The sequence below is a fragment of the Arvicola amphibius genome, chromosome 2 (assembly GCF_903992535.2).
Source record: "Arvicola amphibius chromosome 2, mArvAmp1.2, whole genome shotgun sequence".
In the NCBI taxonomy this organism is placed as follows: domain Eukaryota; kingdom Metazoa; phylum Chordata; class Mammalia; order Rodentia; family Cricetidae; genus Arvicola; species Arvicola amphibius.
This window is the reverse complement of record NC_052048.2, coordinates 163,474,610-163,494,609: the sequence shown is the minus strand read 5'-3', so window position 1 is coordinate 163,494,609 and position 20,000 is coordinate 163,474,610. Positions and strand designations below refer to the sequence as shown.

Here is a 20,000-nt window from a genome sequence, read left to right as displayed (position 1 = left end):
CTCTCTCAGTTCTCGGTGCAGATGACTCTCTAGGGATAGTTTAGAGACTATAGGAAGCGGCCATTACAAAGCCATTATTGAATGCTGTGGGGTAAATCATGAAATTATATTGTAACTCACACAAATAAAAAGCCAAGAAGAGTTTGTCATTGACATTCAATGAGATTGAAGTTCCTGTGCTTATTTTTTCATATGAGAAGTTGTATTAAATCTGAAGCACGGAACTGTTGAGGTAAAGCTTTAGTTATAATGCTTTAAGTCTTCATGTTTCTATTGATATCCGGTACAACAAAACACAAAATAAAACTAGTCTCTGGCATAATTACTGTCGAGAGAACAACTTATAAATGAGGAAAGTACAATTTATAATATATACGTAGAATAAGCTTAACATTGTTTGCATGACAAACTTTTTGAACTAATAAAAGATAGCTTAGTTGATTTGTAAACTGGCAATGTGTGTAACCAGGAAAATGTGCATCTTTGGAGAAAAGAGAAACTCTATTTACACATGAGTGTGCTACATGCCTGTTCCCCAAGGTGACTGCAGAATAGTAAAAGCTTGAAGCCATAGAAACATACTGTGAGGATCACTATAAAGACACATTCAAATGTGGAGAATAAGAAAATTTACAAACTAAACTCAACTCTTGTTTCATTGAACTATCACTTCGAGTAGAACAATGGGTCAACCTACTAACTGTTATCATGCACTTGTGTCTAGAAATTTAAGCATTTATTAAATCGAATGTCAATATTCTGCAAGTACTCTCTAAAATATACAAATGAAATTATCTAATGAGATTACTTCTGAAAGTTCATATCCATTTAATGACTTTTATAAAATGACATTTTGATTTAATAATAGTTATAAGTTGTATTTATAATTTTAGATTTCCCCAATTCAATCTAGGATTCAGAACATTTTAGTGAATAGCAAACCCCAAGTGCTGGGGATAATTAGAAAAAACTCTTAAGGTTAAGATAATAGTTACCTTTTACCTAATTAGGTCTGATAAATGGACTGTGTATATTCAAAACTTTCATGTTTCAACAGCTATTTCCAAATATATGTAACTATCAAAATGTATAGACCAGGCATCAAGGTGCATGCCTGGAATTTCAGTACTCAGGAGCTGAGGTAGAATAATAGTAAATTTGATGTCAACATGGGTTACATTTGATGCGAGCTTGGGCTACATTTGATGTCAGCCTGGGCTAAATCATGAGTTTCTGGGTCAGCACACTTGATGATATTGTCCTAAGTCCCATTTTTTTTCTTATTTATAACTTTTTATACTTTTAACTGAGGACCTGCCCTCTTGTGTCATGGTGTCGCCTCAGCAGTCTTGGAACTCTGAGAAGACCCAGAAAGCCTCTCATTGGCTGCTTCCTTTTCCTCCATGCCCATTTGTGTTCTCTTTGGGAGCTTTTACTCAAAAAAAGAACATTATGGAAAATCCTCAAGCTCACAAATAAAGAAAAACAACAAGGAGAATACATTGTAAAGACATGAGCAATAAGTTTTACAAAAGAATAACTACAGTTATATTCCTTTGTATCTTAGGTAAATTTTAATATGTAAGGATTTTTTTTTTTCAGTACATCACTGTCCTGCATAAAATACACATTCAAATTTAGACATTGGTGCTGCCAAAACATTAAAATAAAACACTACAGTATTCCCAGTAAGCTACTGTCTGATATTAACTTACTTATATGAAATCATATTTCTAATAACAAGTAACATTGATACTCAAATTATCCTCTTCAAAACGCTGCTCTTAGTTTTTTCTCCAAGCCATTGGGCTCCCACTCAGCTGGTCACCATCAATACACAAAGAGCCTGGAATTAACTTCTATACATTATCCTACCTAGTCACACCAACCCCGTTATTTAAGGACCAATACATCCAGACTTAACTCCCTATAGACTATGTCTATAATGATACTGAACTTCTTCTTGAACCTCTAAAGCATTTTTTAAATTGTTAATGCTGAAATTCCAAACCATAGAATCTCTGAATCCTACACTACATCAAGCATGAGGATATTTTATTTCAAGTTATGTTTCTCCGGTCAATAGACAGGGACATTCAAGGGTTTGAAGACAGGCAGAGCTGGAACCAACACACATGCTAGCCTCTACAGTATTTCTCGGGTCCTTTCAATGTCTGCTGTTCTATACTGCTTAAACCTCATTTAATCACTTAACTCTCCAACGTGGTAGTGGTGCCTTGTCTTGCTGATTAGATTGTGAAGTTTACAAATGAGGACACTTACAAATAGGAAATACCTAGTCAATGTAGCCGATTGGATAAATTATCCTTAAGTCAGGAAGAGTTTCCTTTACAGCCACTTTAAAAAAAAGAAATTTTTTTCTAGAATCAGATATGCTTGGATTCTTTTCTATTCAGAATTAGTTAATGAAGAAATTATCAGAGCTTGAAGGAGATAGATACATTTTTTTCTTATGATTTTGGTTTTGATTTGGAAATTTACTAACATAATTCAAATCAAAGTCAATAATTATTACCATTCAACAGCAAGACATGATAGTCACCAATATAATGTCTAAGAAAGTACCAGAAAGCTGCAGAAGAAATTTGAATGTCCCACAGGACAAACTGATTAGAAGCTACAGCTCCTGTGCCTAAAGATTGGTCGACTCCTATCAAGAGAAATACATTATTCATTGCGAATATCTTTAATATTACCATAGTATCATCTCAACTTTCATTTCCTCATTTAGGTACTCTAGGTGGTTCACGTGTTCATTTGCATGTTGTGTGCCAACATAAAAGAAATAGATCTCAGTCTCTCTTTCTCTCTTCTCATACACACACACACCCCACATGCCTTTTGGGTATTAGGTTTATAGAGAATTAGTTTAATCTTGTGGTTGTTATCAATATCTTTCTCTTATTGCTTTCATCATAGAGATACTAAAATTGCTTTTGATTAAGAACATAGTGTATATTTTTGTAGCTTCCATTTTTTTTTTACAGACTTCAATGTATCATACATAGAATAACTAATAGTGCTTCTGGGAAAAACTAAAATCCCTTCTGGGGAAAATTCGCCTCTCACCTCTCCATCTTAGAAATACTCATGGAAACTTACATAAAGGGACCTTGCCTTTTCTACCCAGTGTCTCAACATGAATCTTCCACTCAAGTGAAATCATCTGAAGGGTTTTAATTACAAGGGAGTCATTCAGCACAATAGATTTTTATGTATTTAGTATTTTGATTAGTTTGAGAGTGTAGCATAAGGAATACTGAACAGATTAGTCACCTCATTTGTAATCGTCAGTCATGCAGCCATGGCTAGGTAGTTAAGAATACAATGGGTTCTGGGGGGCAGAATACTTAGGCTGGGCTCTTTTCCTAATAGGTTAAAAAAGGCTACTGCGATCTTAACATACACATTGTATTTCTTTTAAGTCATAGACAAAGAGACACAAAAAATTCTAGTTTTTACAATTGCTACGAAAGATAAATGAATGTGTATATATATATATATATATATATGTATATATATATATATATATATATATATATATGTTAAAGTGTGAAAATGTTATTCCACGCCTGGGTCATGAGTGATCAGTAAACATTAGATACAGTCACAATACATGTAAAACTTTATTTCTTTTCATGAAAGAAGATATGTCATAAACACAGAAATTGATGGTTAAACATCAATATGCACTCTCTTTTCCGAAATGATATTTTAATCTCTTCTCCAGAGCAAAATATTTACAAGTATCTCAGAAGCGATATAAATTAAACAAAACAAAAATACTTTTGGCACACATTTCAGATGCCAGTATCGAGGAGCTACCCTGTCGTAAGAGAATAAGGAAGTAAAATAAATAACACATCTGTTACTATAATTATTCAAGAGAATGATTAAGGAACACATCCTGAACACAACGAAGCTAAGGCAAAAAGCTCAGGTCAGGTCTCAGATCACTTTACATCACACGGAAAGCTAATTTCAAAGGCAAGGAGCCAGCATCGACATGCTCGGCTCAGAGAGCTTCTACGTTTATTCTCCCCGTCATCCATCACAGGGCTCATCATTAGCTTGTCATTAAAATCATTAACATACATGCATTGAGTGGTCCGGGCTTGTATCACATTTGCTGTGCACTTTGGGGCTTACTCAGTTCTGATAATACACACTGAGCTAGGGAAACCTGGAATAGATTAAAATGCAAATTTTAAGAAACATAGAATTTTTATGTATATTATATTTATATGCCTATTAGAAGAGATAATTTTTTTGTGCCAGAAATTCCATTATGTTCACGATTGAGTCAAATCCCCTGTATCTATAAGGATGTCAATGTTTCGATGACATTTTGGTTTGTTTGGACATTTTCTGTCTTATTGGTCTTTTGATTTTGGTTTTTGGGGAGCTTTTTTGTTTATTTGTTAATTTCTTGCTCTTTTTTGTTTTTCCTTTTTCTTTCTTTTTTTTGGGAAAGACTGGAGGGGGAGAGAGAGGGAGGGTGGGAAAGAAAGAGAGAGAGAATAAACTTGTGCAGGTAGGGAGGTGGGGGGAACCTGGGAAGAGCTGTGGGAGAGGAAACATGAACAAAATATATTGGCTGGAAAAAAAGTTAGTTAAAAAAAAGATTAAGTGTTACTTTGTTAAGGAAACCAGACAACATTATCAATATTTCCCCTTGCTAATATTAATTTAATGAAAATTTATTCAATGTTTCCATAAGTGAGACATTGTTGTGGTGCAGGAGTTTACTATCTAGCTAAGAACCAATAACCTAAAATGAGAGAAATACACTCTCAAAAATTCTAGTTTGGCCAGGAATAAAGGTCCTAAGAAAAGGAGTAATTTACGGATACAGGAATTCATAGGTGGGAGATATTATTTCCCTCTGAGAATTATTCTAATCAATTACAATACTTATACATACTTGGTGGCATTGACTAAAGAGATAAAACAAGGACATGCCAAGACAGACATGATAGCAATTGTTGATTCTCTTGCTGGACTTGAAAAGCGAGGCCTTTATCACAGCACATGCCCTAGGGATATGGAATGCGTCACTACTTCTCTCTGCTTCTCAATTTCAATTGTTCTGCACATTAAACTTTGGTCCTTGCAAAACCCCATAATAATAAAGTGGATGTAACTTCAAAAGAATGCATCACAGCATATTATAGGGACAAAATACCTAATATTTGAACACTGAAGATATCTAAAAACTTTCCTAGAAAGTTAAAAGCACACCAAAAACTTCTATTTGGGTTTACAAATCTTCATTGTTTCATTTATGAGAGTTTTTAAAAAAGGAACAGTGAACTTGTTTATAATATATGCACATAAAAGCATAGATGTTTAGATTAAATGCACTTCTCAGTCATTCTTTTGCCTGTGTTTATCAAATATTTGTATTATTAGAGGGAATAGCACAAGCCTTGAGTGAGAAGTGTAGAAGTGGAATAAGATCTATCTCAATAATCATTGTTATATTCCTCCTAAAGCAGTGGAGATATGGCATGCACTTCTAAGTGGATATTAAAGTAATTTCAACTTTGATTTTTAAAATCAATTATTTATTCAGTGTTAGTAACGGATATTTCCTCAAACTAGAATATAGTACTTCATTATGAATGTTGTAAATTTTTTCTTTCCATGAGGGAGAGATATTGAATTCAACAACTCTATTATAGTTCTCCATTTAGCAGTCACTATAGGAAAGCAAGGATTTAATTTTCTTGCTTGAAGAAAGCATGATACCTTACAATTTGAAGCCATTTGTACTTGGGGGATTAAAAATATTTAGAACTTCTTTAAATAATTGTATAGAAAGATTCAATTAATGTTGGCAAGATATAATATCTTCTATTATTTCCTAACAAAGTCAGAAAATAAAACCACTCAGTACTTCTAGACAGATAAAAGTTATCCTTGTTTTGGGAAAAAATAAAGCATTCAATTTTTGTATAAACATGGGGAAGAGGGGAGAAAGGGACAATAAATAGTTCCTGTTCTCACAAGTCCCTTTCAAAAGTTGTGTGCTTTTAGATTTATTTATTTTGTTTTATGTGTATGAGTGTTCTGCCCAAACATATGTATGTAGAGAACATGTGTGTCATTCTCCCAAGTGTGTGTACGTACACCACATGTGTGCCTGATTCCCATGGTTGTCAACAGAGGGAATCCGATCCTTGGGAATTGACATTAGGGACGGTTATGAGTTACCATTTGAGTGTTGGGAACTGAACCCAGGTTCTCGGAAAGAGCAAGTGCTCTCAAATGCTGAACTACCTCATTGCCAGCAGTCCTCATATCTTTCAATCTCATAGAGGAAATAATCACACAATGGAGATATGCTACAACAAAAACAAGTGACTCGTGCCACAGTAGAGACAGTGCTGAGAGATGGAGGATAGACTCTGAGAATGTAAACTAGGATGGTCTGGGGGGAGGGTGCATTTTTGGATAGGATCTGAAGTATTTGAAAATTGTTATCCAGAGACAAGAGAAAGGACAGAGTGGAAATGGGGGGGGGGCAGATAGAGTCTTACATAAATTATCAAAGTCAGGGGGTTTTCTAATACAATAATAAAGTTAGAAAATTAGAACAAGATCAGAGAGTGAAGAGCCTTTAAGCTGCATAACAGAAAGTATATGTATATGTTTCTGTGATTTCAGTGGAAGGCTATTGACCATTTGAGAGTGGAGATGAAGCAGTTGAAGTTTTCGGGTGGTACCAACGGAATGCAGAACAATGAGGTTACCGCTGGGAGCTGCCCAAGGCATTGTGGTAAAGTGGGTGCTGAGAGCCATGACAAATAGGTACTAGAAATGATGGGAAAGAGCAATTTAGGCTGCAGGCTGTGGAGTAAAAAGATTTTGCATTTTGGGGCTCTTAAATTTTTGTGTATGTGAAAGGCTTCCTTCTGTACTCTACTGAGGCACAGGGAACGCTCGTGATCTCACATGAGACATTGATGATATATATATATATATATATATACACACACAAATATATATATATATATATATATTTGTGTGTGTATATTTGGTTTAATGCTCAAGGAGCTGTGGGTGTGACCTCAGAAGGCTTTGGCATTAGCAGTGAAAATGACATGCCGAAATTGAAGTTATCCACATGTCTCGGTGATTCTGACGCTAGTGGCAACAACAGCAACAATAATATTGATCCATGCTCTCTGTAAACATGACTTAGATCTAATTTTCAGTCTGGGATTTTATGCCATTTTAAGGAAAAACGTTTTTGAATGAATGCTTCAAAGGGAGGCATTTTGCCTTAACTCGATATGTTTTTGTTGACAACCACGGGAGACTTTCCCTTTATCAGCAGGAATGGGGGGGGAGCGATAGATTGTGAGGGGTGGGTGGCAGAGGAAAGGTGAGGGAGGACTTGCGGGGAGGAGGGGGAAACTAGTGATATAAAATTAATTTATAAAAAACAGGGCATTTGCTTTCTCAAGTGGAAAAAACTACTTTTCCATAGCAAAGTAGCAAAAGAGAAAAAGAGTACTTGAAATTTAAAAATAAACTTTAAATACATTTGATTTTTAACTGATATATGAGGAAATGAAAATGGCATGCTTATGCAATTATAATATACCTATTTACTGTGAAATGTTCAAATTAGTTTAAACAGAGCTATGAAAATAGTACCATTTTTATAACCAAAGCTTTCCAAATCAATTCTTGTATATGACCACAATCTATTGTTTTTCTGTAGAATGTCTTAAGAAACAAGCCTTTTAAGAAATTATGTAACCTATACTCTTGATTGTCTTGCTCAATGTCTTTTCTCCACATTTTAAAAATACCTGTATCTTATAATTTCAGAGACCAACCCATTCTAAGATTTGGTGCTCATTCTTCTCAATCTTCTAAACCTGTGCCTCTCCTGGAGGCCTGGCCAATGGGAAGGACAGGGCTGCTAAGAATGAGACCCATGGTTTAGTTACATGTCCATTCTCATCATACGTGGCCCTAAAACTGAGCTGAATCAGTTAAATTTGTGCTTTATATAGGCAAATAAACAGTCAATATCAGTCACTTCCATTAAACTCAATCTAAGAACTGCTTTTATGCTAAGCCTAACTGACAACTACACCACACCGTTGATGACAGTTTTATCCCTCTGTGTACAAGAAAGCTTTCTTCGTCCCTTTGTTTTGGTTTCTGTAATGACCGACATACTTGGCAGATGGAAAAACTCAGACTATGTCATATAGGGGATGTTTCACTAGTAAGTGCTCATTTGTGGTTATTAAAAAAAGAAAAAAAGAATTCAGTTTGCCTTATTTGAGGGATCTGCAAAGTAACAGTTGACTTTTTGCATTCCAGTTAATCGCTCAGTTTTACAGAGGCACTCGGTAAATGCGTACTCTCAAGCCACAGAGGGCAAGTTACATTAATACACTGACTTGCTGCCTGAAGGAACGTGTTGCTCCTTTTGTTGTGAAAATTATAAGGACCTAAGGCATCAGTGAAGGAGAAGAAATGTTAATGTTTGCCTGCACCCTACAGCAGAGTCACAGCACGAGAGCAAAGTTTATCTTTTTAGATTGTGGTCACACAGCCTAATCCCTAGAGGGATGTAAATTCTCTTCACTTTATCCTTGTTCAAGACTTAGTTAATGGTCCCTAAACTCTTCCTGCCTTTCTTTTGAATGAGAAAGTCCTATTAGTGAGTAGAAAGCTGAAATAGTCCAAATCTACTTAAGTCAATGGAGGTCAGACTAGAATCACAGTAGTGCTTTCTTGTTTTTAATTATGACAATATTATCAAATATAATGATTAAAGCATTTATATTTTGTTGTGGTTTGTGAAAGACTCAATGGTACAATGTAAATATGATTAAACCATAAAGTTTGGCATGAGTGCTTAGCTGTGCAAAGCTTGCTGCTGAATGGGCAAACTCTGAATTCAACCCCTAGAACCACAAACAATCCTGTCATATCCATCAATAAATCAATCAGTCTGTTTCAATGCAATGTGAGTGTATATGCATATGTACTCTCTGAAGCTAGCGATTAAATATTAAGTCTTAAAATACATAGTATATGTCAACAATATTGTGAAAAATATTTCTGAACCATAATTACAATACGGAAGATTTCAATAAAAATTGTATCAATAATGCAATAATGTAAATATTAAATGTTACAAAAGACTGAAAAATTTTATGTGGTTTATTCATTATAGGATAATTCCTTATCACCTTTAGTCATATGTCCTAGCTATTTGAGAAAGAAAATAAAAAAAAAGGTAAATTAAAAAATCTCTCTAAAGAAAAAAAAGGAGATATAATACAGAAATATGAGATAAAGAGGTAGATTGTTGAATCTACTTTAATCCAAAAAAACAACTATTAATTTCAAAATATTTTACATTGGAATGGATTTTGGTTACTGATACAAATTTAAAGTAAATTTTGTTATACTGTATGTATGCTTCTACTCTAGGTTTAGGGTACTATGTTTATGTAACTCATTTAAAACTCCGGGGATGTCCCCAGCTAGGTCCTTGGGCAGTGGAGGATAGGGTGCCTGAACTGGCCTTGTCGCGTAGTCAGACTGATGACTATCTTGAATATCACCATAGAACCTTCATATGGCGACTGATGAAGATAGAGACAGAGACCCACGTCAGAGCACTGGACCGAGCTTCCAAGGTCCAGTTGAAGAGCAGAAGGTGGCCGGGCGGTGGTGGCGCACGCCTTTAATCCTAGCACTCGGGAGGCAGAGGCAGGCGGATCTCTGTGAGTTCGAGACCAGCCTGGTCTACAAGAGCTAGTTCCAGGACAGGCTCCAAAGCCACAGAGAAACCCTGTCTCGAAAAATAAAAATAAAAATAATAAAAAAAAAAAAAAAAAAAAGAGCAGAAGGAGGGAGAATATGAACAAGGAAGTCAGGACCACCAGGGGTTGGTCCACCCACTGAAACAGTGTGCCTGATCTAATGGGAGCTCACCAACTCCAGCTGGACTGGGACTGAACGAGCATGTGATCAAACTGAACCCTCTGAATGTGGCTGACAATGGGGGCTGATTGAGAACCAATGATAATGGCACTGGGATTTGTCTCTACTGCATGTGCTGGCTTTTTGGGAACCTAGTCTGTTTGGATGCATACCTTCCTAAGCATGGATGGAGTGGGGAGGGCCTTGGGCTTCCCACAGGGCAAGGACTGCCCTCTCATAGGACTGGAGGGAGAAAGAGAAGGATGAATGGGGGAGCTGGAGGGAAATGGGAGGAGGGGAAGGAGGGGAAATTTTGAATGGTATTATTTATAAAGCAATGTTTACTTTTGAAAAGAAAGAGAAAACCATTTGGTAAATTTTTACAAAATGAGAGCTACTCAGGCTAATATCAGTAAGCTTACACTTCTGACTATAAAGAATATATGTCATTCTACTTGAGATTTTATTCTTTCAAAAGATATTCCAAATTTTGTCGGTAGTAATAGATAGACTCTTATAGTATAAACCTAAGGACATTTTAGAGAAATACTTAATTTTTCAGCTCAGACAGAGGAATGAAAATATTATTACGGCAACAATGGATTAAAAAAATTCACTCTCATTTTACCAAGAGGTTACAAAACATATCTTGATTAATATATTTCATTTTTAAAATTTAATATTGTTTAGTATTTTTGTAAATTACGATATCTAATATCATTTAGTATTAAATGGATCAATACTATTGTGATATAAAAATTGTAGATAGATGTATATAGATGCTTCCTTTAGGCAGAAACTTTACATCAGTCCTACAAAATAAAATTCCTCCTCTTTTTCTCTTGATGGAGATGAAAACCTTCCTTCTTGAAAACATAGGTGACCAAGAAGTATGAAATAAAGCTTGGACTGAACCAATGTTCCTCCATCCCAAATATACCAGGCAGCGTTCATGTTTGCCTGGATACCCCAATAAGTTCCACATCTGCTAGATATAAACAAATAAATTTTATTTTAAATTTAAAGCTAGGATCGAATTTTAAAATTAGTACACTTAATAAACCCCTTTTAATGAAGTAGACATTTTAGTATTTGATTGCAAATTACTCTTATTTTCAGAGGATTTTTATGTTGCCTATGGATGTTTACTAGTACTTGAATATTCTGTGTTTCTTACATGTATGATTTTCACAGAGTTTCAAACAGGTCTAAGGACTCTTCCATTTCTCATCTGTCATTAATCGAAATAAAAGTATAGCTCAGATCTTGACTCTTACTTAGCAAGTAGTGTTTCTTTCTTGCTGTCCCAACTCAGCTTAGAATCACGCTCTAAATCTGTTTGGCCTTATTCCTTGGACCAGGCTTCAGTCTGCAACAGCATGATACAAGGGCTCATGGGGTATGTGTACCAGTTTCTGTCTAAAGTAACTTGGCTTCTTCGATTCTGACTTCTTGAGGATCTTGATCTCAGTCTTATAGTTGGACTTGGAGCTCTGACGGCCCCATGCGTTAGTGGCTACCCTGCTTGCCCTGACAGTGGCTTATTTTTTCACACTGTCAATTTTCCCCAGCAAAAATGTTCTTCTCGGTTGGCTTGACTGAAGTTGTCACCTAGGGTATCTTTGTAGGCATGGATTTCCGCCTGGACTTCACATGCTTCATGCTACTACTAGATGTGTCTAGTCTTTGAGACTGGCTGCTCTGGTAGACCTAATCCCTTGCTCTGACAACTTCAGTTGTCTCCTAAGCATGTATTATTACACTCTGTATAAAACATGAAAATAGATTAGAAAATGAAAACAGTATGAATCTGTTATGGACCTAGTGCATCATCTCTTTGTTAATTACCAAAAGGACTGTGGCTTTAATGTTGCCGTTATCAGCAGTAAGATAACACAGCATGACCCCTGACTGCATTTCCTTTCATCTTTTAAATGTTTAGCTAATGTTACTTCAAAGCTGAAGAACAACTTAAGAAACATTCATTCTCTCTAATGACAATAAACTTTAATTTTTTGTTGCTTATATAAATTAGATTGATGTCTGTCTGTCTGTCTATCATCTACCTGTTAGTTAATTCTATCCTAATGATAGATACTGCTTATGGAATACAGCATCCCTGTGCTTTAAATGCATTCATTCACATTTAAATATCATTAATAATTTATAGAAATGGTAAGTTTTAATTTATTTAAAGGAGCTCAAATATGTCGACTTCCTAAGTCCTTTGTCAAAAGCAAAATTTAACATTTTGGGGAGGATATGTAGAGTCCTATTCTTTTCTGCTTCCTAGAAGTATTAAAAATAATACACAAGCAATATTTGTTCTCTAACCATTTAGTGACTGATTCTTTGACCCTTAAAGATAGAAATTTCCCTCAAATGGCAGAGAAAAGGAAGATGTATCTTCTAACAAACACCCTCTTTAGAAATGAAACAGAATCAGTATGCTACAACACTGTCAGCCAAAGTCGTCTGACACCCTTAGCCTAAATTGTGGGATTTCACACCGTGGATGTCAGATAACATCAGTAAAGTTCTATGAAAACCTTCAAAACCCTATAGGAACCCGCAAAGTCCCACAGTTGGCACGGTGGGGACATCAGACATTTTAGCAGAAGACACCGTACCTCTGGTAGAATCTTTTTATTAAGAGGAACTAGAAGGATTTGTAAGTGCCGCATACAGGGACTGGAACGATGTCAAAAAGAACAGCCGCTACTGATCCATACTTGCAGCAATTGACAAAGGCGAAGAGATGACAAAGAGCTGCCATCGTCACGAGTTCTGCACAGTCATTTCGGAAAGAGATCTCAAAGCTAACTAGCAAAGTTAATGAAAAAGTTTAGACGTTAAATAAAAATGGAATTAAATCTGAACAAAAAAATTACCAGAGACCTAGAAAGGTTAGGAGATAAAAATTACACATGAGTGAAACAGTGTTAATGAATGAATCTGGGACAACAATGTGAAGCCAGGAAGGACTTTTTCTTTCAGAACTGCACAATGCGACATAAAGGCCCACAACAGCAGACAAATATTACTGCCTTCACAGCACAAAAACAATGAGAGGCCACACACTGGCTCAGATTATCGGTCACCTTTAACTTTTTTTTTAAAAAAAATTTAGAACCACACCACTATCAAATGCTTTTTGTCCACAGGGAGAGCTAACATGTGTGGAAATTTTTCTATGAAATATCACTAACCAAAGGGGCAGAATCTGCAAATTTTAAGTTTTAGAAAAAGAAAAAAAATGGGAGACCAAAAGGAATGTTATAGATTTGAAAATCATGTCTGTGATGACTCATGGTGTAGTCTCCATACCATCTCAGAAATGGGAACCTGGTTGACCCTTTCGGCTATCTTTGTGACAAACTGTTACTGACAGGAGAGAAGTATAATGTTTTGGGGCGATTTGACAAATTCTTCAAGCTCCTGGAGAGGAGTCAAAGATGCTGCCAAGATGACTGAGACACGTGTGACTTAGAAACTTTGAAGGTACACAGAATACACACTGGTCAGAGAGGTAAACATGACAGGACTGCAGTTATCTACCAACACATACCCCCTTCGCAGGACACATACTCCTCTCAACCCCAAATGCTTGCCTTCTAAAGACAAAAGATTTTCTTTTTCAACCTTACATGTAACAAAGTGATAATGTTCTCTATAGTATATGACTAGCTCTTAGACGCAGGTATTTTCTCCCATAAGATGAAGAAAATGATAATCACTTGCAACCGAAATTAAATATTTAGCGAAGAAAACAGAGAGTAAGGGGGCTAAGAAAAAAACTTGTAAGAAGTTATCTGAAACTTCACCAGTGGAAAACACTAATAATCAGATGGAAAACCCCATGAAAATGGGCATCTTTGAGTTGAAAGGCCTTAGCAGAGACAACTTAGGGAGAACATTAATTCTGATCTCTAGATAGAGAGCTGGAAAATGCAAAAATGAGGATCCCCTTTAAGACTGCACAAGAGAAGGTGACTCTGAGCCAACTCCTTGAGAATGGGGAACAATCGGTGCCTACTAAGGAAGAAACAGTGGGGCTGTGCTGACTATTGGGATTTCATCATATTGTGGCACCACTGATTTCCTTGGGTTGGGTAAAGGAAGCATGTGGACTACCTCTCTCAGTATGGCTTCGCCTTTCATTTCGGGTTCAAATATTTCTTTCTCTTCTAATTTAATACATGTGAGGCGACAGTATACTCAAATTACTTTAGTGTAAACACAACATCAAACTTTATAAATAATTAAAGAATAAATATATAAAGTCAAAGGCATCCTTTACACTTGTTCATAAAGTGGGATGGTCTGAAAACTCTTTGGATAGTGGTAGATAATAGAGGCTTAAAGGGCTGAGGAGATAGTTTAGCTGGGTATACAAGGATGAGGACCTATGGTTGGATCCCTACACCACTTAATGCTCACATTAGAGCTATTTATTGTTCTAAAATTTTGATTTTCCTTCTTCAGAGATCTAGCTGGGTCATGAATTTTATTCCTGTCGGTAGTGCTTTGTGTAGCTAAGCTGTTTCCAATGACCTGGCCACATGTCAAAAACATCATACATTCTTAACAACTTGGCCTTAACTTAGGGGTATCTGCAGGAAGAGCATGCCTGTCTCCTGCACATCCAGATGCAATAATATCCATTCAGGAATGAAATGGGGAGCCACTCTGTTAGAAGCAAGAATTTGAAGTTAAATTTGGACAGAAAAATTAATTGGGAAAACCTCCTGGGAAACAGGATCATTATAACAAGGAGAAGAAGAATTTGTGTAAGACAACACTGAAACAAAATACAGGGTGGAAAAGCAGACATTCTGGGACAAAAATGGATTTATTTGGAAAAGCTTTCTTTTGCAAAAACAAATTTTGTAGTGTAAGAACAGTATTAGGAAGAAGAGTGGGATATTTAGGGAAATGATTCATATCTCTAGCAACTTCAAGTGCACATTCACATCCAACCACATCACTATTATGAAACTGAATGGAAATCTACACAAACTATGCATTTCTCATGGATCTGTTACCTCAGAATCTGAGGACATTTAATTTCTTTGACTCCATAAGCAAAAGTATGAAGTTATTACTTTTCATTTTGGTCCTGTCTTCTATTTTGCAGTGAATCTTAGAGTGGCCATGAGCTTTGTTCTTTTTCTTCTTAGAATAGAGTCAGATACCTTTCTCATCCTTATGCTAAAAGACTTCTTACATTAATTCTTTGTTTTCCTCCATTCCTTGCATTTAATTTAAGGCAGATACTATAGTTACTAGAACCTACTAAAATTACTCTTACGCATCCAGATGTCCTAATTTAAAATATCCTGATATTACTGCTGTCAACTACAGCACATGCAATATGATTTCAGAGAGTTTGCCTCCAAAGCACACACTGACTGCACCAAACCCAAGCCCATAATACTGATCAAGCTCCACACTGACAAACACAATACCATAACTTGCTAGTTAGTAACTTAGTAGTCTGGTTCCATCTTCATATATTCTAGATTCTGTATTCACCTATGTATTCAAAATTCCTGTCCAACCCAATTCTTCCTGTTTCTGGGCACATGAGTGACTAATTCTGGATTGGTATTTTCTCTGTTAAGGTTGTTCACTGCCAACCACTTCAGTTAGTATTTTCTTATGCCTCGAATCCTATTTCCCACTGATTGTGAGCAATGAGCTTCATGCATTCCTCTATTTGCTCACTTTTAATGGGGTGTTTACTTTAGGAACTATAAGAGAGGTTAGAGTCAAAGAAAAGATACTCTTTTGGAAAACGATCTAGAAATGTAGTTTAGTGGACAGAAAGTATTAAAACTGCAAAGTGTGTTTTGTGTTGTTTTAAGTCTCACGATTGCAATGGGATATTACAATCAGTCCTATCAATCAGTACCTAAGTAGGGATGTACCATAAGTAGCATCATTATTTCCAGGAACTCAGTTTATCTGCATAAATCTCACAAGGTAAGCATTACTAAGAGTTCAGGGGAAGGAGGAAGGAGGAGGAAAAATAAACCAAGGAAAAAGAACCTGTTCATTCCCATTGGGTAGTTCAGCATCTGACGGTGGACCACTAACAATCTGATGAGGTGAGCTGCACTGTCTCTGTTTCATACTAATATCTGCATAACTAGTCACTTCCAAACAGCATGCAACTCGAATACACCCAGGGACACACACACACACACACACACACACACACAAAATTGCTATATAAATATTTTATAAAATAGGTTTTTTATCTCTATTCAATCTCAAAATTCTCTGAACAGTATTCAATTAGATGCAAGCAAATTTTAATTGGTAGAAACATGTCAATAATTTTCCCTTGCCTTGCTTCATAACAAACACAAAATGCTTACAGTTCTTTTCATACAAACAAACACTTTAGAAGTATAGAATTGACGATGTGGGATGCTGCACTGATATCTGCTAATACCTGAACAGACCACAGAAAGCTAATGGAGCAGCTCAGAGAGACTGAAAGTATCAATGTTGACTCAATATTTTGCAGGATAATTACAAACTTGATTTTCATTTATATTACTCTGGAAAAGGCAAGGTAAGGGATTCCTCTAGTTTTTAACTTTTTTGAAATCTATTTCCTACACAGAAAAAAGGCTTTTGTTTCATCTGCGGAAAATAAATGCAGATATTTTTTCTATGTATTGGTTCATGTCAGTATAGCATACATAATTCATTAACTAAATGACTTTTGTACAAACTGATAATGCTAGTATATGAAAAAAATCTAATATATTTTAACATTTTTTGCATGCTACTATTTCTTTTAGATATTTCATAATTAAACTTTAAATTAACAATAAACTGAATGATTGGAACTACCAATTGTCAAATGAAAAATACTATGGACTCAACAAAGCCATTATTTAGTCAAATTATTATTTCAGGTTCTAAAATACAGTGTTTAATAAACTATTTTATTAAGTCATTAATTTTTTATTCTAATATTCTTAGCACTGGACAATTAAACTTGTGAAAATCTCTTCCTTCTTCATGGTTTGCATCCGCAGCTTCATACTGAATGGGAGCAAGGGAAGGAGAACTCACAGCTCACACACTGCTTTCACTAATGCCTTTCATATAAGCTCCCTTTTTTAAATGAGGAAAACCAGGATCTAACTCTTGTTGGGTGTTTAAAGATGAATTCTTTTAGCATTTGCATAGGGAGTGAGCATTAGCACAGCCAGGAGAGCAACTGAAAGGAAAAGCCTCCAGCTACCACTGCATGGCTGACAGGGTGATGATGCAGGATTTGAAAACTTTTGTCTGATTGCTCCTTTTCCTTGCTTAGAGTACGGCTCGTCTCGAGAGCATATATTCATGTTCTTTCTACTTGGGGTTTTATCACTCCTTTTGTATTATTTAATACAACTAAAGACACTTCCAAAAGACAGATTTTTCCATTTTGGAAAAGTAATGGCTTGGAATCTGAAGAAACACTTTAATGACTGCAGTGTATTTTGCAAAAACGATGGAATGGAAGTACATCCATCAATTAGGCAGACGGTCTCAAAGACATCTTATGTCAGTGGAAGGTCTTCTAAAAATCAACAAAATAATAACTTGCGAAAGGTCAAATAAAAAATGGGTACATTGCAGGGTTCTATGTCCCTTTCAGAGCTTTGACTGGACACTTAGTGGGGGATACAGAGTCCAGTGTGGAAGCATATGCCTGTAATCCCAGCAATCCTTAGGAGGCTGAGACAGGACTGATGTGAGCCTGAGCCTGTGCTACAATTTGAGACACTGTTTCATGAGCAAAACAAAAGATAAAAGAGAAATTACAAAGGATAAAATATAAAAAATGAAGGCAAGGAGTAATCTTGTATCAATAATGTGATGCTAAGCAGCTCTCAGAGTAACTCAAGGAAGGATAGCCTGAAACATATGAACGTTATCCGACCAGCTAAGAAGCACATGTACTTCAACACTCCGCTTTAATTATTTCTTCAGGAATGCTCATCTTTACCAGGGTCAGAACTTTTTAGTAAACAAGAAACTGATGTGTCTGACACTACTGAATAAGACCTGGAATTTAAAAAAGTGTCATACACTTTCCTGAAATCCACAATACATCAATTTTTAATACTTCTTCTACTCTCTCAGCTCCATTAAAAAGATGGTAGGGGAAAGATTTTAGAGTAATTAATGATATAGTTAGCTGCTAAATATTAATAGGAATCGTAGTCTTGCATAAAATATGACATATAAACCTTGCCAATACAGACGCTCCAGTAATTAAGCTTGAATATGTAATTACACTGATTTATAAGACAGGCAAAAAGTTACACTTTACCAGCTTCTGTGTAAACTGTGGGTAACAGTTAAACTTTGCATTTTACGCTTTATAAAAATGGGCAATGTCTTGACTACAGTTCATAAATGGTTTAGAGTCCTGTAATGGTAGTAAAAGTTATGACAACTTACCCTATCACGAATATTCATATTATGCCATATAAACCAAACTGTGATAATGATCCACCCATAAGATGGAGATTCTTCAGAGACAGCAATTAATGCCCAACAGGGCCTTAGTAGTATTAAGAATTTGTAGAAGAATGCTATCAACACTAAATAAGGCACTTGGGATAATCTCTAAGATGTGTGAGCAACAATTTATTTCATATATTATGGACATGGTACAAGACAACTCTACTTAAACTTTTATGATTTTACTCAAACACCATGGTAAACTTCAGAAAAAAACTACCAAATTCAGAAGCATGAGAATATATTTTCATCCTTTGCAGGAGTCTGTTAACCACACTTACATGTGTGGCTGAGGTGAGCAGCCCGGACTGCTGTTCCCATTGCTGTCGATGTGGTCCAGGGAACCATTGAGGTCTTCATGGACGGCCTGCAGAAGGCCACTGGAGGCGTTATTGATCAGTCCAGGGTTGCTTAGCAAAGGCAAACTGCTCTCTGCCAAGGCAGCCTAGTGGATGGACAAGGAGCAAGATAGCTTTAGCACGCCTGCCCTCTGACATCATTGAAACAGCACACCCCTCTCTTCAGTGCTTGCACACCGCATTACAGACATCTCAGAAGCGCTTAAATAAAATGTATGGAAAGACAAAAATTCCTAAATGGTCACTCGCAATCGAGATAGCAAGGACATTAATGTGATGTGAACATATAAACATTAGCTCCCACAGCAAACTTTCGCACTCATGTGCTAACCTTTGGCATAATGAAATGTTGACTCCTCATGTGTTCAGAAATACTCTAGGATAATATAAGCAGTTGCTCTGCTTTTTAAAAATGACCAGAACTTAACTCAAAATAAAGAAGTCCTGACATTTGCCTCCTCTGCATAAAAATTATATATTATAATTAAACTTTAAAGTTTTTGCCACAAGCACCATGTTCCCCAACACTATGATGTGAAATCATTTATGACAGCCTGGATAAATATTAATGCATAGCCACATGCATTTGCAAAAGCTTCTATCAATCTAGCATTTGCAGGAAAACTGAGTGTTCCAGATTTTGCCACAGGGTGTCCTTCTTGCTTCTTCACATCAAAAGTAGCTTGAATAAGAATCAGCGCTTTCCACAGTACTAGGTACTACAACTTCCTTGGATGATAAACCAACTATATAGAACAATCATAATCTCACCTAATAGAAAGCATGCCAAACAATAAAGTACCCTAACATTCAAAGAGGACAATAATAGCAACATGTATTTAATGATATTACCTGCAGACTGGCATTAAGAGCTGCTCCATAGCCCAAACTTGTAGGAATATTTTTTACTAAAGTTGGACTTCTGGAAAAAATTACATAGGATTTATGAATTTAAATATGAAATATGTGAATATAAAATAGAAATTTTTCTGCATTTTGTATCAACCTGGTTCACAAATTCAAAAAAAAAAAATGTAAAAAACTTTAGCCTATGGAGTGGAGTTAACTTAGGCCATTGCATGGACTTACTTCTGGTTTCCTGAAGGTTTTATTTCCAAGAAC

The 20,000-nt window shown here is 36.0% G+C and overlaps 1 protein-coding gene across 1 annotated transcript in view; it reads right to left on the bottom strand.

The window, feature by feature from the left end:
• The window catches only part of Foxp2 (forkhead box P2), a 508,049-nt gene that overhangs the window by 6,955 nt on the left and 481,094 nt on the right, over nt 1–20,000 (bottom strand). The window contains 2 exon segments of the mRNA XM_038318756.1: nt 18,801–18,964; nt 19,731–19,800. Coding sequence (XP_038174684.1) covers nt 18,801–18,964; nt 19,731–19,800 — 234 coding nt within the window.